Source organism: Merops nubicus, unplaced genomic scaffold (assembly GCF_000691845.1).
Source record: "Merops nubicus isolate BGI_N331 unplaced genomic scaffold, ASM69184v1 scaffold15216, whole genome shotgun sequence".
Lineage (NCBI taxonomy): Eukaryota > Metazoa > Chordata > Aves > Coraciiformes > Meropidae > Merops > Merops nubicus.
The window spans coordinates 35,893-50,774 of NW_008617048.1; the positions used below are offsets into that span (position 1 = coordinate 35,893).

At 37.2% G+C, this 14,882-nt stretch overlaps 1 protein-coding gene across 1 annotated transcript in view; it reads right to left on the bottom strand.

The window, feature by feature from the left end:
- The window catches only part of GRM5 (glutamate receptor, metabotropic 5), a gene marked incomplete at its 5' end in the record, with an annotated part of 25,392 nt that extends 11,583 nt beyond the window's left edge, over positions 1-13,809 (bottom strand). The window contains one exon of the mRNA XM_008943023.1: positions 12,870-13,809. Within this exon, the coding sequence (XP_008941271.1) occupies positions 12,870-13,809 (940 nt within the window). The remainder of the gene's footprint in view (positions 1-12,869) is intronic.
- Between the last annotated feature and the right edge of the window lie 1,073 nt (positions 13,810-14,882).

The following is a 14,882-nucleotide window of genomic DNA, read 5'->3' on the forward strand; positions in this document are numbered from 1 at the left end:
TGTGACCCGCATAAAGAAACACCCCAAATTGCCCATTCCACAGTCACTAACATAAGTTTTGCTGCTCTGAAGATCAGCAGAGACACAACTATGAAACTCTAAAGTTTTTCCATCCACTCAAGAGCAAATTACACAATCATAAATAGTATGTTGTCACAGAATGCCTCAAAGCCTTGAACCATAGTAATTGCTCCACTGCCATCCATTCAGTGCTAATTATCCATGTAATTTTGAGAACAGTAGCCAAGCTCTAATCAGTTCTAGTGTGCTAGTCAGGTAGTTCCATGCACTATCTAGCCAGTGCATGGAAGCTGTGACGTTCTTTGGGCGACCGTTCTGGAAAAGCACGCCAGAGGTTCTGTGTAAAAAGGTTTTTCAGCTTTTGGAGCAGATAAAGGACATGATTTTTCCTCAGAATGCCTTGTTTTAGAAAAAGGTCCCTTTCCTGTTTGTTAGAACAAAAGATTGCTTTAAAAGATTTAATCTGAGAAGACAATAAACCTTCACACATTTCTTTGCAGCTGTCATTAAAAATGCCAATGTGAGAATTAATTTGATGTTTTAGTTGGTGAATGAAGGAGGCATAAAACACTACAGTGTGAGCAGTATTTGCAAGAATAGATTTCTTTCCTCATTGTCAATTCTGGGACTATGTATTGGTTAGAAAGGACAGGAAAGGTTTTGCTTCTGTGCAGAAAGGCAGCTACTAAAGTCTGTCGAAGAATTTAAAAGTTTTGGGGCAATTTTTAGTGCTTCTTTAGGGCCTTTGTGTGTGTCATTGTGAACTGTGCTATTTTTTTACACAGGAGTGAGATATCTTAAGAAAAATGCTTAATGATACATACTGATATGTTCAATAAGTGTTGATCAGTGACAGGAAATTGGGGAAGTAATTCCCAGTGATTCAGTTACTGTGGTGCTTGTCCATTTGCCAAATACTTTGTCACATCACTCTGTCCTACACAGTAGTGCTCTGCGCTCTCCAGATCAGCAGAGAGAAAGAAACTTACTCCTTGATTGAGAGAAACCATATCTGTACTGCTCTGGCTTTTAGTGAACTCAGTGTATGTGTGATACATGGCAGGAAACACCAGTGTGACTTCTTGGATTTAAAGCACTCTTAGACCTTTTTCTTGCCTTCTTCACCTTCCAACAAAACTCCACTTGTAGACAAAAATTAATGGATACTACAGAAAATAAAGGGGGAATACGGTAATCATCAACCTGAATAAGACCAATATATCCACTACTAAGCTGTAGAAACCAGTTTTAGTGTATAGATTCCTATTGGTTGTTGTTGTTGTTGTTGTTGTATTTTGGTTGGTTGGTTGGTTGGTTGGTTGGTTTTGTTTTTTTTTTTTCCAGTGAAGATATGGGTCCCTGTACTAACAAGATCTGACTGTCTTTAGATGCAAACTTTATTAACTATGTCTATACTTTAGAACCAGGTGCTGGTGTCCTTGTGGTCCTGACTTCATGTAAAGGTGAGAACTAAGTGTGTTCATGGACCCTCCTGCTCCTGCTTCCTCCTGGTTTCCATGTAGAGAGTCTTGGATCCTTCACCATCAGCCCATGCCATATGGTAGTATATCCCCTATCTAGAGGATGTTGGTGGCCAGACTTAGATGTGCCATAGTCCACATTTCTATATAGTTTGTTCAAAAACTTAGTCAAATCCTTGAAAAATAGTCTATGGGTAAAATGTGGGTAGTAGTACACAAATTCTGTTAAAATGTCCACGCTACACTGGTTGAGAAAGATGACAAAGGTTGCGTACTTGCAATAAAAAAGTAGTTATATCAGATAATCTGTCCTCTGAAAAAAACCCCAAAATTCTCAGTACTTAAAACCTGGCTTTTACTCTTGGACATAACTTTCTTTTTTCTCTCTTTTTTTTTCAATAAAGAGTTTAACTAACTGAAATATATCTCAGAATATCTTTGGGCTTTTTAATGCAATGCAAATCAAAGGTAATTTGCTGTGTTGGAGATGGAGAGCTGTCATCAGTTCGTATTTGAATGCAATCTTATACTGCCATACAGAAGTTATTAATTACTGAGCAAATGTGTGCTTGGTACTGTTAACCCCAGGAGAAGATAGTAGCTCTAATCAAACAGGAATAATGTCTTAATGAAACTGCACCTGCAAGGGTGGAAAAAGTGATATTTCCACAGAGACACTTAATAGGAGAGGAGTTGTACAGCCAAATGTCATTGTAGGGCAATGACTGATCATTTATTTGGGAATTTAAGTTCAGCATTGCAGTAACTGATTCCTAAGATCTGTATTAATTAATAGGATTTCAAGTGTTGTTCTGAGATACTACAAATAGTATTAGGTGCCTAAAATTCTTTCAGAATCGAGCTTTTCCCTGCAAGTTAACAATAATCAAAGCAGGTGATCTCTATTATGTCAACCACAAACCTCTCACTTTGGTTATTTTGTAATAAACCTGAAGTCTTAAAGATTAATTTAATGAGGAGAGGAGACGAGACAGTTGGATTCAGAAGTCTTTAGTGTATTGATGCAATGCTGTCTTTCTGCTTTCTGTTATTTTTACAGAATCTTTTCATTGTATTTATGCCCGGAACTTGGACAGAATGTTACTGTCCAAGTTACTGCTGAATGTTACAAAGTCATCCACTTTTCAAGGCCCAGTTATATGTTTTAATTTTCATATCTTGCATGCAAGTAGTATTTTTCACCAGCAGTATTACTTGGTCTTGATATTAAGAAAATAGAACTTGTGTTGCATAGCAGCAGAGTTAAGGCTGCCCTTTAGACTAGGTAAAGACAATATGTGTATGAAGATTTGTGCATAAATGGTAAAGAATGAAATACAAAAAAATATTTAGATTTGTTAGTGTAGGGGCTGCTTTGAAGTACAAACATATTGTGTTCTTGAAAATCAGTTCTGTGAGACTGGTCGTGCTATCTTGACACTGCATCACATTGCACTGAACACCTTTAAAGGGGTCTCAGCTTATTGTGTGACATTTTTCCATTTATATAATGATTAAAATAAATTATATATTATTAAATATGGCACTTTTTGTTCCTTTAAAAAAAAAAAAACAGCATATAAACATTGTCTGCTTAATAGCACAATTTCAGCAAGCAAAATTACTTTAAAGCCAAACACATTTTTTTTTTTCAAGTGGAGCACTATCTTTTCCTTTTTTTACAGCTTTTGCTAATTAAGCAATCATATGTAATTGCAGCTGGTGAATTAAAATTACATTTTTGATGGAGTAATATAGGAAGCATTATACTGACTCAAGGGAATACGATATTGATAGCAAAACATTACCTGTATATTTTTTTACCTTCCTCCAGAAGGTGTATTTCTGAAATGTTGGACCAATGATTGCTTAGGACTTTTGTGTAGAAGGGTCTTATTTACACAAAACTTCTTGTTTTATTGATTCTATTCAATTTGGTGAACCTCCATCCTCTCTTTTTCAGACATACAACTAAAGATGCCACAGGAAGGTCTCAATATATTATTCATTATTTCCTTCATTATATTAAAAAGGGAAGCTACACCCTACTTGCTCTGAAGCATTTTTGATGTTAGACTCTTCTTGAGGTTTGTGAAGTAGATGGGTAGGCACCTGCCTGTCATCAATTTCAACATGACATTTTTTAATTTTGCTGACTTAGAAGAAAGAAGTTTCCCTTTTTTGATGCTTTTTCTTACTTGGATCTGTTATACTATGCTATATAGTTAATACAGTAACTCTTTTTCTTTCTAGTGTTTTACATCTTTGGTGCCTGTTTATTGGATTTTTAACTTCTTTTTCTGCTACCTCATTATTGGATCGTGGACTGTAAAATGACTTAATTTTTTTTGGGCAATGTGTAATTGCGTTATAAGTCCTCAACAGGAAGCAAAATGAGTAATTCCTGCAATATATAATGCTATAATTGAAAATACATCAAATTAAATGAGAGTTTTGTGTTTATATATTTTAAAAGATGTGTGCCTTGAATTTCAGTCCCAATTGCTAAAAAAAGTCTGTAAGCAAATGCAGTTCTACATCAGCTGAAATTCCAGCTCCTCTGCCAGTCCACACCAACTTGCAATATTCAAGTACAAATACCATTCTTTATAACTCATACTGGTATTTCCATAGTGGCAGATTGCCTCATGTCTTGTTTGGACCTTGGAAGGAGGGTGGATGTCCTTGTCTTCTGTTTGTCAAATTAATTACAGTGCCAGTTCATATCAAAGTTTGCTCTGGAAAGAGCTAAAAGTTACTTTGTTAGACAAACCTGTGCTCAGGTCAGATGTTAGTTTGCAGGAGGATCTGTGTCATGCATGTGAATGGACGTGAGACCACCTGCATGGCTTGTCTGGGTGCTCTTCAGCATGACTGATAAGACCAATGTTCACATAGTCTATGGTGATATTTATTTGTCACCAGAATTTTGGGAGACAGGCTTGAAGATGAAGAGAAGGTAAAAGGGGTAGACAATTGCTGTTATAAAACAAAAAACTCCTTCTCAGCTCTTTCTTCCCCTAAAGAAAAAAAAATCAAACTGCTGGGTCCCATCCTTACTATTCCTTCCTTTCCTTTTATTTTTGTAGTACATTGGCAAGACTGCATGTTGCAATCTCGAGCAGATTTATCTAACAGTAAGCAGAGCACAGTTTACAATGGAATTTGATTTCCACAGTTAAGCTATGATACTTAGTTCAAAATGATAAGGACATTGCCTTAATAATATAAATAATTTAAAAAATCAGGCTTGAATATTTATATCAATCAATCAATCGATCCATATTTTAATTCAAGTTGAGGGGAAAATTCAAAGCAACACTAGCACTGTACACAAACATCATTGTAATCAGGGCATTCAAGAATATCAGCTGTTTTTACAGATGCAAAGTTTTAGCAGCAATTTATCAAAATCTTTCAGACCTAATATCGTTCATTGAGTTTCATAAAATATTCTTCAGTCACTTAACAATATTTGAAGTTTAATTAATCACAGTATCAAGCTTGTCCAAAATGACACCAAGACTAAATTATTTAGGGAAATATGAAGGACTCAAACCATTCAGTAATCTCTCAATCTAAAGTCTTGTAGTATATTAGATTAAAGTAGCTGTGCAGAATCCATTTGGGAACAGATTCAGTAATAAATGCAGACTAATCAGACAAAAGCATAATGACTTCCTCTGAAGAGTCAAATATTTGTTTCCTGCATGCACTAAAATTCTTTTATAGTAAGGCTATGAAGCAAACAAATAATATCTTGTTTCACTATGACTAGATTTTATCAAATAAAAACAATATCCATTGAGCCAAACCTTCACCTCGTGTAAGTTGTTACCTACTCTAATGACATTATATTGTATAAGAAGTTTACCCCTCACTTTATTGCCATCATCTCATATTCCAAAGCCATTTAAGCACTTCAGTGCAATTTGTTGTTAGGGTTTCTTAAACAACATCGATAGAAATTAACTTATTTTTTTGAGACATGATGATTTCTCTGTGACATCTTTTGCCTTACAGTAATCTCTGGTCCTGTTGTGTGCAGCACTTCCACTTGGCAGCTTTCATTGGGATTTATTGCAGAGATGAGCAATGCTTAAAAGCTGGTCACTGCTACAGTTCAAGGATGGTGCTGGTCATTTCTGCTATGTAACTCCTTAAGCATTACTTCTCGTGATTCACAGTCTTTGATAACCTCCTGGTTAGTTCTCCATATACACAAGGGTAGATTAAAAAAACTGAATGTCACCAGTAAATTATTTGTCTAGTCTATAAAACTTCAGAATTTCAAATAATGCCTTTTTTTTTTTTTTTTTTTGTCAGTGAATTAAAACCATAATTGAAAAGGTCTTCTAGTGTAAAGTTAATATAAAAGCAGTAATATAGAATATAAAGCTAGTATAAAAGACTTCAGCTGGAATTTATGCTCTGCCATTGTCTGATATTAAAAATCATTGTTATTTCACCAGGCTAGAAAATAACTCTCTGCCTTTTCTAGTCAGAGATTGTTTTGTACAAGACAATGGAAATGTAATCTGTTGCTGTAGCAGGAAAAGTATGAAATTAAGAGAGCAATCCATGCTGGTATCACTGACAGGCTGCTGGTAGAACTCTGTACAAAGAGTGATACAGCAATCTGGAACTCAGTACCATTGAGGTTCCAACCTCTTCTGTATTCATCTTCATGTTTCTATGAGTTACTAGTTGCAACTATCTGCAGAAATCAGTAATTTTTAAGAAGACTGTGACTGTTACTCTGTGGACCAGGAAAGTTGTGTTTTCCCTTGTTTTGGACCTGATGGAGTGCTAGTTTTAGTGTACTCTATGGCCAGTCAGACCACCAAGAGTATCTCAACCCTTTGCTTGTGAAAATTATGAGAACCTATAATGCATGCCCTGACAAAGGGAAATGAAATGTTGTTACAAATTAGTTTGGAGGAGAAGTGTCGTGTTCTTTTATCATAATTCAAAATGTGTCAAAGAAATTGTTCAAGCTGCATATAAATGAAGACAAAATTGGCACTTGTACTATAAGAAGTGTGTCCCATAGTATATGCTGTGGCAGAAACTCATGATCGGTATCTTTCTCAATGGATGTACAAGTGAAGAATGCTAGCTTCAGCTTTCCACAAAACACCCCCAGTTTTTCTTGTACCCCACCTTCTTTACAGAACTGAAAGCTCCATGTCAAATAACAGTTCTGTTTTATCTCTCAGGTAACTTATATTCCTGAGGCATAGGAAATGTGACTCTCTCACATATACATCTGAAATCCTCATGCTGGTAACACACATATTCTAAAAACATTTGATCACAGATTGATGGTCATGGATTCAAATCAATCCACTCATTCTGGTGTGTGGCTTTCAACTAGTCCAAATTTGAGACCTGGGCAATGGGAATTGCCCAGTCTGCATCTTGGAATCCGTTGGCATGGCACATGTAACAGTGTCCGAGGTTTCTTCTGATGGGGATTCCCATTTGTCTGGAAATAAAATCTCTTTATGGGGCTTTCCTAATAATGAAGCATAGCAGTAGCCAGACCTTGAAGAATTTGGAACAGCTAAGCTTGCTCAGGTTAGTTCAAGCCTGAAATTTTCAATTTTTTTTTTTTTTTTTTTTTTTTTTTTTTTTTGTGTGTGTGTGTTTTAAATAGATTTCAATCATATTCAGAATTAGAATGAATGTTTGGTAAATTTCCTGAGGGAAAAAAAAAGGTGGTTGTTTTGAGGAATTTCGTGCTTCTGAAAAAAGCTAATCTCAAGAATTTGATGCTGAGATGTCTCATGCTGATGTATGATATAATATTTAGACTGCAATATTTTTAAACCATGAATGTCAGCTTCTAGGCTAGCATATTTTTCTTATTTTATGGATCAAAATAGCTCCTGTTTGAATTGTAATGAAATAGTCATAAGAGGAAAAAAAGAGAACACATAAGAGGGAAAACCAGCTGTTCCTTAGAAAACAGAGCATGCAGTGTGATGACAGACACCTCTTTCCAAAATATTTCATTATGGCACAGTTTGGGACTGTCTGATATAAACGCTAATTATATCACTGGTGGTCCAGGGCTGAATCCACTCCAGTGGAAAGATTATCTTGCTTATCACATTTTCCTCATCGGAAACAGGGAATTGCATTTAACAACATGCAAGATTGGACACCTGAATACTTTTTCAGTTGCCTGTGCAAGGCAGGCACTTTGTCCCTCAGGCTGCTATTACTGCATCAGCGTAGTACTTGAGAGTGAGAAAAAATGTTCCCAAATGGAATTTGAATCTTTGGTGGATGTGTGAGCATCTTTATCCAAGTTAAGACAAAACAAAATTATAGTGATTTATATAATGAAACTTCTGTGGTTCACCTAAGGGTATGTTGGCTCACCAGAGCAAGGGATCCTCACTCCTGAATGAAAGCTGTCAGTGCTGCACTCCTGTAGATGCATACAGAGCAATGCCTTGTTCTGCAACCCCACAGTGGTAGCCAAACTTCTTAAGAGGACAAGATAATACATTAAAAAACACACAAGTAGTTAATTTGATTTGACAGCCACAGTCTATGTTTAATTATTTAGGAAATAGTGCATCATGTAGTAAACCCAGGTGGAATAAAGCATCACTGCCACTTTGGGCTATTAAGCTTTAATCTCAATGCGATGTGTGTGTTGCTGTGGATTAAGTGTCTATGATAAGGTGCAGAAATCGATGTGTCTCTTTTTTTCTGTTGTCTAGTATTGTGCTCTTCACATCTGTATGGAGGAATTATGTGCAATACCACAAACATTCATGTATCTTGAACATGGCTAACATTATCTGACTTTGCTGGTGACAATTCTTTCCTGTTGAATGACCTTATCTACCTGCCTGGGTAACAGCCTGAAAGTACTAATCCATCCTTTTGCTGCAATGAACAATTTCTTTCAGAGGTCCTAACTTATTTAGAGGATTATAATCTGTCTTTTTTTGTTTCAGGAGAGTATTTTTGCCTTGTACTATACACCTACCAGCTTTGTTTTTTCGAGAATGTTGTAGGAGAAACCTAAATGAGTCCTACATCAACACAGGGAAAGGGGCCAACTGGCAGTTAAAAAACACTTTAGCTGTCTAATTCCTTTCTTCTGCCTCTCACAGTCACTTCAAAACTAAATGAAGGGTGATATATAAGATCTAAATATCTCATCTCCAAGCAGAGAGCCTTACCTCAGGATGGCAATGGTGTTTTCTAACCTCACTCTTCTTTCAGAGGTTCCCATCTCACTGCCTGAACAGCTCTGATGTTGGTGTCCAGGTCTCAGTTTAATCTATAGAAGGATGCCAAGTTCTCTTTGATTTTCCCAAAAGATGTTACAGGCTGGAACTGTGCAGAATTTGCTGCTGAAGCCACTGAGAAAACTTGAAGGTGGGTTGGGGACCTCCAAAAGAGGCAGCTGATGGCAGGAACCTCTGGGGCACCTACAACCAACAGTGGTAGAATTGGAGAGGAAGAGCATTTGCTACGCGGTGAAGATTTGGGAGAAATTTAAAGGGCAGAGAGAAAAATAGTGGTAGGATTTGTAAGACTTGCTTAGCAGATATGTGTGGGAGAGAGAGTGCTTAGAGCTGGTTTTAACACTTTGCTGGTTACTCAGAACAGTTTATTACCTGCTTTAAAGGAAAGAAAACTTGCTTTTCTAGGGGTAGGTGGAGGGAGATGAATGTATTTAAAAGGTCAGTACATGTATGCTTGGAAAATGGAGCTGTGTGGTTTGGATCATTTAAAAACATGTTGTAGAAGAGATAAACACCTACAGTAGTTAAATTACTGTGTGAAATCCAGGACTAAGATATTAGAAAGGTAAGAAACTGGAACCAGGCCAAGGTGGGTTGACATATTTTGGTGTGCTGTGCTGGCTAGAAATATCATTGTAGCAGCTCTTGTAGCAGAAATATGCAGTCCATACATTACCTGGGATACAGAGTCATTTGAGAATGAGGAGAGGGTAAATTAGCCCTATATCTTGAACTCTTGCAAAAGGGCTGTGTGGCATAATAGTTCCTGGTGCTAAAAGTTCCTGGTGCTAAAATTTCCTGGGACCTTAAGGTAAGATTTGCTCAGATTTATGTATGTCCTTACCCGTGAAATTAACTGCTAAGATAACTAAAAGCCAAAGGTCCAGATGCCTCTACACAGGTCGTGCAGATTTGACTCTGTCTATGTAGTGTTCAGAATTCTTCTTTGTGGAGTCATCTCTGGTAATGTCTGGTTTGTAGCTCCTCTTTTAAATGAGGATAGAATATATTTTGGTGAGTACTGCTGAATCACAATAGCCTACATAAAATGGTTTTCATTTCAGTAGGTAACGAATAGTTTTACTCTTTCCTTCTACATATTTCAGTACATGAAGTTTACACATATCCACAGCTTGCCTGACTTTTCTTAACATTTTTTTAAGAAGAAAGTAATTTAGGACTCTAACAGATGCATAGTTTTGTTGAAGCAAGCACAGTCTTGTGTGTTTTGCAGCTGATGTAAAAGCTCTGAATGGAGCTTTGGCATTATCTGTTTGACAATAATTTGATGCAATACTACACTGTGCTTTAAATTAGTGTCAAGAAGCAAAATACTAATGATAGGGGCCCCTCTATGCACTAGTGACTTAAATAGCATGTTTCTTTAAAATTCAACAGTGACTCACTCTCTTTTAAATAAAACCCCTTGAGCTATTAAATAATGCCATGTAGCTCTGCTGAATATTTCCTTTGATTCTGAATACTTCAGTGTTTTCCTGAATAACTGTCCAAACTAGCTTTTGAGCTTTGTACTGAAACCTTGAAATACCTTGAAATGTATTACTTATTGCAACAAGATTTTTTTTAAAGAAATGTTTGAATATTTAGTAAAATGATTGGATTCTGTTTGTTCTTGCTCTACAGCAAGCAGAATTGAAGCTGAAAGCAGTTTTATTTCCTTTCTTAGAGTTTATATCAGACATAGGTGAAGTCTTGAGCAGCATTTTAAATTTACTCAGCACATTTCAGTACTTTGTTTTGTTTTCTTTCATGCAGCCAAATAGACATTGATCAGAGAGAATTAGCCATTATCGATGGAATCAGTTTGCTCTTGGATTCCCAGACTCTTCAGGCACACATTGACTGAGCACTGCTAAGTTCACTGCTGCTATCACAGTATAACCAGCTGAGGATTCAGACATATGCATAAGAAGTGTCTTCTTTGTTGCAGATTTATGTGTTGATGAACGCTACAGATGACATAGAAGTTCTCAAAGTTTCAAATTGAATGTTCTAGCTCTTTATATCTAGGCAAGTATGTCAATATATTGACTTTATGCTGCATTTTTCGTTCCTATACACACATATCTGGAATGCTCAATGCTCATCAGGATTGAAGATGTTTCCAAGTGAACGCTATTGAAAAAGAAGTCATTGTTGATGATGATTTTATTCTGCTAATAGCTCTCTACTGTAGGTGTTACCTACATATTGAGTGATACAAAAAAATTGTAAACAGAGTCCTCAAAAAGAAGAAAATAAATCTTGTCTTTTAGGATATTTAATAGCAGGGTACAATCCTTACTTTTCTGAACAAAACAAAGACTTTAGATTAATACCTTTCAAAACTGGGCACAAATAATGACAAACAAATCCTTTCCAAGCCCAAGGTCTTCCTGTCATCTATAACGTCATCTTGTTGAATAAAAACATTTTGAGATACAAATGAGCTCTGCAGCAAAAGTGAGGGAAAATAGTAATGATTTCAGAGAGGAAGAATGCCCTCCTTCTGAGGATGTATTATGAAGAATACCTCTTTTAGCTGGCCTAGAAGTTGTTATAGGACTTCAAACCTGAACACCTCAGGTCATTCAGGCATACAGACAGAGGTTGTAGAAGAGGACATTTCAGGTAGCCATCAATTAAACTGATAAAGGATTTATCATTTTAAAATGGCATTCTACTGTGCACATAGAAAGGAGCTGGAAGGGACCATCACTACCTGATCATAGGTATAAAATACCTTGTATCAGACTGGCCATTTCTGGATCAATGCAAAGTTACTGAAAGAGAAGCGTTAATGATTATCTGACAGAAACAAATCATCAGTTTGGCATAATCTGTTCTGTAGGTTTTATTAATAAAATACTCCCTCGAGTCTAAATTGTGGTTCACATAAAAATAGAAGTAAGTACAAATTGCCCTTGTTCCATACCATCTCCAGTTGTGAACAATGGCATGTCTGGAAATACTCATATTAGCAATCCTAAAATCCACTTGTGTTTCAGTGAAGAGGAAATTTTAGGTCCTTGTCACTTCCAGGCCAGATATATATAGCCGAGGAATGACAACACTGTTTTGCTGCACTTTTGCAGTGGCAGAATTCTTTGTTTATGCCGGCAGTTAAATAATCCAAATCATCCCCGTAGTTCCCATATCAAAATGAAAGAGGTCAACAGGTGAAAATGAACCTCTGGGCTGGGTGAATTTCTATGTGCTCTCTCTATGAAGCTGGACAGTATTTCCAGTCCAGAGCTCTCCCTTCTCTTTGGTGTTCACTTCCTGAAAATTTTATACACTGAACATACAAGTCATCTTCATGAACACTGAATTAAAATAATTCCTTGGGAAGCAATGAAGAAATATCTCAAAAGGGAGTAGTTGCTCAATTGCAAGAAAGGTAACAAGAGCAGGCCCTGTGAGCATCTGAATTTGATGGAGTTAGGAGGATGAATACAGAAAAAGGTATCAAGAAAGGTAAAGAAGAGAAGAGAGATGAGGACAAAAAGGTAGAAAGCAGGAAGAGATAATACAAGAAAGGAAAGTCAAGGGAAAAGGAGATAAAAGATATAACAGAAGAGTCATATGAAACAAATCCTCAGATGCCTGAGAGTGGTTGTTCACGATTCCAGTTGTGTTTACTACTTCACCTTGATTTTGTAGCACTAGCAGCAACCCCGTTGTCTTACTGCTGTGACTAAAGGCAAAATGCAGACACTATGCAATTCATTTATGGGAAAAAGACTGTAAATGGGTGCATTTGGGAGAGGGCAACGAATTATATTTCTTGGCCTGTTGTTTTTTTCTCCTAAGATCTTGTTTCCCTCCCTACATTAAGTGTACAGGTGACCCAGCCAGTACCCAGCCTTGCAATTGTTTGCCCATCGCTCTGTCCCCTGTTTTTGCACAGCCTTTTGTCTATATCAAAACACAAACTGTTCCAGATGTGGGAGAGAGGACCTGTCCTGGTTTGAGGACTCTTCTCCCAGTGCAGAGGCAAGTGAAATTAATGTATTTCCCTTTGTCCTTCCACTATAGCAGCTCTCAGAAAATCGTAATTGATTCCCCACACTCCCACATTAGCAGACTTTACCTAAGGGTTTCACCCGATGATCCCCTTCTTTTCCATAGGTTCACCAGGCTGCTTGAACGGCTTGCAGCTGAAGATGACTTTCCATCCCCTACGTGCATGCGGACCACAGTCGATGTGGTGAATGCGCTGCGTACGTTCCTCTCGGGCTTAGCCAGGATGATATAGACCTTGGGCACAAACATACAGCCGAGGGCCACTGTGGCACTCAGGCTCACCGAGAAACACATGGTGATTATCTTGTAGTTGCTTCCAAAATAGATTGGCACAAAAGCCAGCCAAATGATGCAGGTGGTATACATAGTAAAGGCAATATACTTTGCTTCATTGAAATTAGCTGGGACATTTCTTGTCTTAAATGCATAAAAGGTGCAACTCAGGATTAATAATCCATTATATCCAAGGGGTGTTACAACGCCCAGGTTGGTGGTGTTACAAATCAGGTAGACTTCTCGGATGCTTGGATAATCATGCATTATATCTGGTGGCTCCATTATAAAGAGGGCAACAATTATGCCTAATTGTATACATATCAAGATAAATGCAATGACCAGTTGGGCGCAGGCACTCATGAACCTAGGTTTCTTTGTACAAATTTTCTTTTTGCTTCCAGCCAGGATTCTTGCAATGCGGTTGGTTTTAGTTACTAGAGCAGAATAACTCATAGCTGGGGAGAGGCCGATGCCAATTCGTTGAAGATAACAGTAAATCTGTTGAGGTTTTGCAATGAGACAGAAAGTGCACAAGTAACCCAAGCAGATGCCAGCTAGAATGATGTAGCAAAGTTCTCGGCTGGATGATTTGACCACTGGAGTATCACGGTACATTATGAATATAACGGTGACAAACAACGTGGCCAGCAAACCTAGGCATGCAAAAACAACTGCTGCAATTGGTTCGGGGTCACCCCATCTGAGATACTGGACCGGAATGAGGTCACAACCTGCAGAAAAGAAAAAAAAAAGAAGGTAAACTGAAGTATGTAGAAGTGAGAGTCTTTAATGATAGAGTTACAGGTTTTCCTGATGTTTCTCTTCTTTTTGTCTTTCAAGAAAGTGCTGCTATTATGAGTGTAGGCTAAGATTCTCTTAATATAACAGCACAATAAATACATTTCAGTGACAGCTTATTTCAGTAATATGCTTTATATGGAATATAACATGATGAGTGACTAAATGGCCTAGCTGATTGAGGTAAGTCACCTCTCAGAGTGGAATTTGCTTTTTAAATTCTTTTAAACATAGTAGTTCATTAACACTTTCAGAATAAAGTTGCATTACCTCAGTGCAAAACACTTCAGTTGTATGCACACTATATGTGCTTGAAGAACTGGGTGCTAATCCTGCTACTTACATTGTACACAGTGAAGGATATTGGAACTTGTTTAATTATTATGAGGAGGAATCTTACAGATTCTAGTTTTCAAGAAAAAGCAAGTGCTTCTTCCTCAGATATGTTACTTTTTTTCTCACAAAAATTTTCTATAAGCAGAGTTGCAGATAATAGATAATTTGGGATGGCACACCATACTCCTTTATCTGCCATTCATCCTTCAGAAACTTCTGAGGAATTAAAACCACATCGAACTCTTGAAATCAAACTGAATTCAATAAATTAGTTTCAAAGTTGAATTAGCAGTGCACTCCATCTAAGGACACCTGTTTTTCAGTCTATGTATCAGTTTTAATAAGTCATTCTGTGTATGCATGTCACAGGAAGTCAAAGAAACTTTTCATTCTACAGTGTGCAGATCAATGGATAGGAGTAAAAGCTGGCAGAAAACTTGTTACTGGCATCCTTCCTCAGTCCCTCCTTTATTCTTGCAATGTAAAGCTTGGATAGGTGTGGTGCATTGGCCTTGGATGGATAGCAGGTGCCCACCAAGCCACTTTATCTATTTTTTCCTCAACAGGACAGAATGGAGAGAAAATAAGATAGAAAACCTCATGGGTCAAAATAAAGGCAATTTAATAAACCAAAAACAAAGGACACATGTGGAAGCAAAGGAAAACAAAA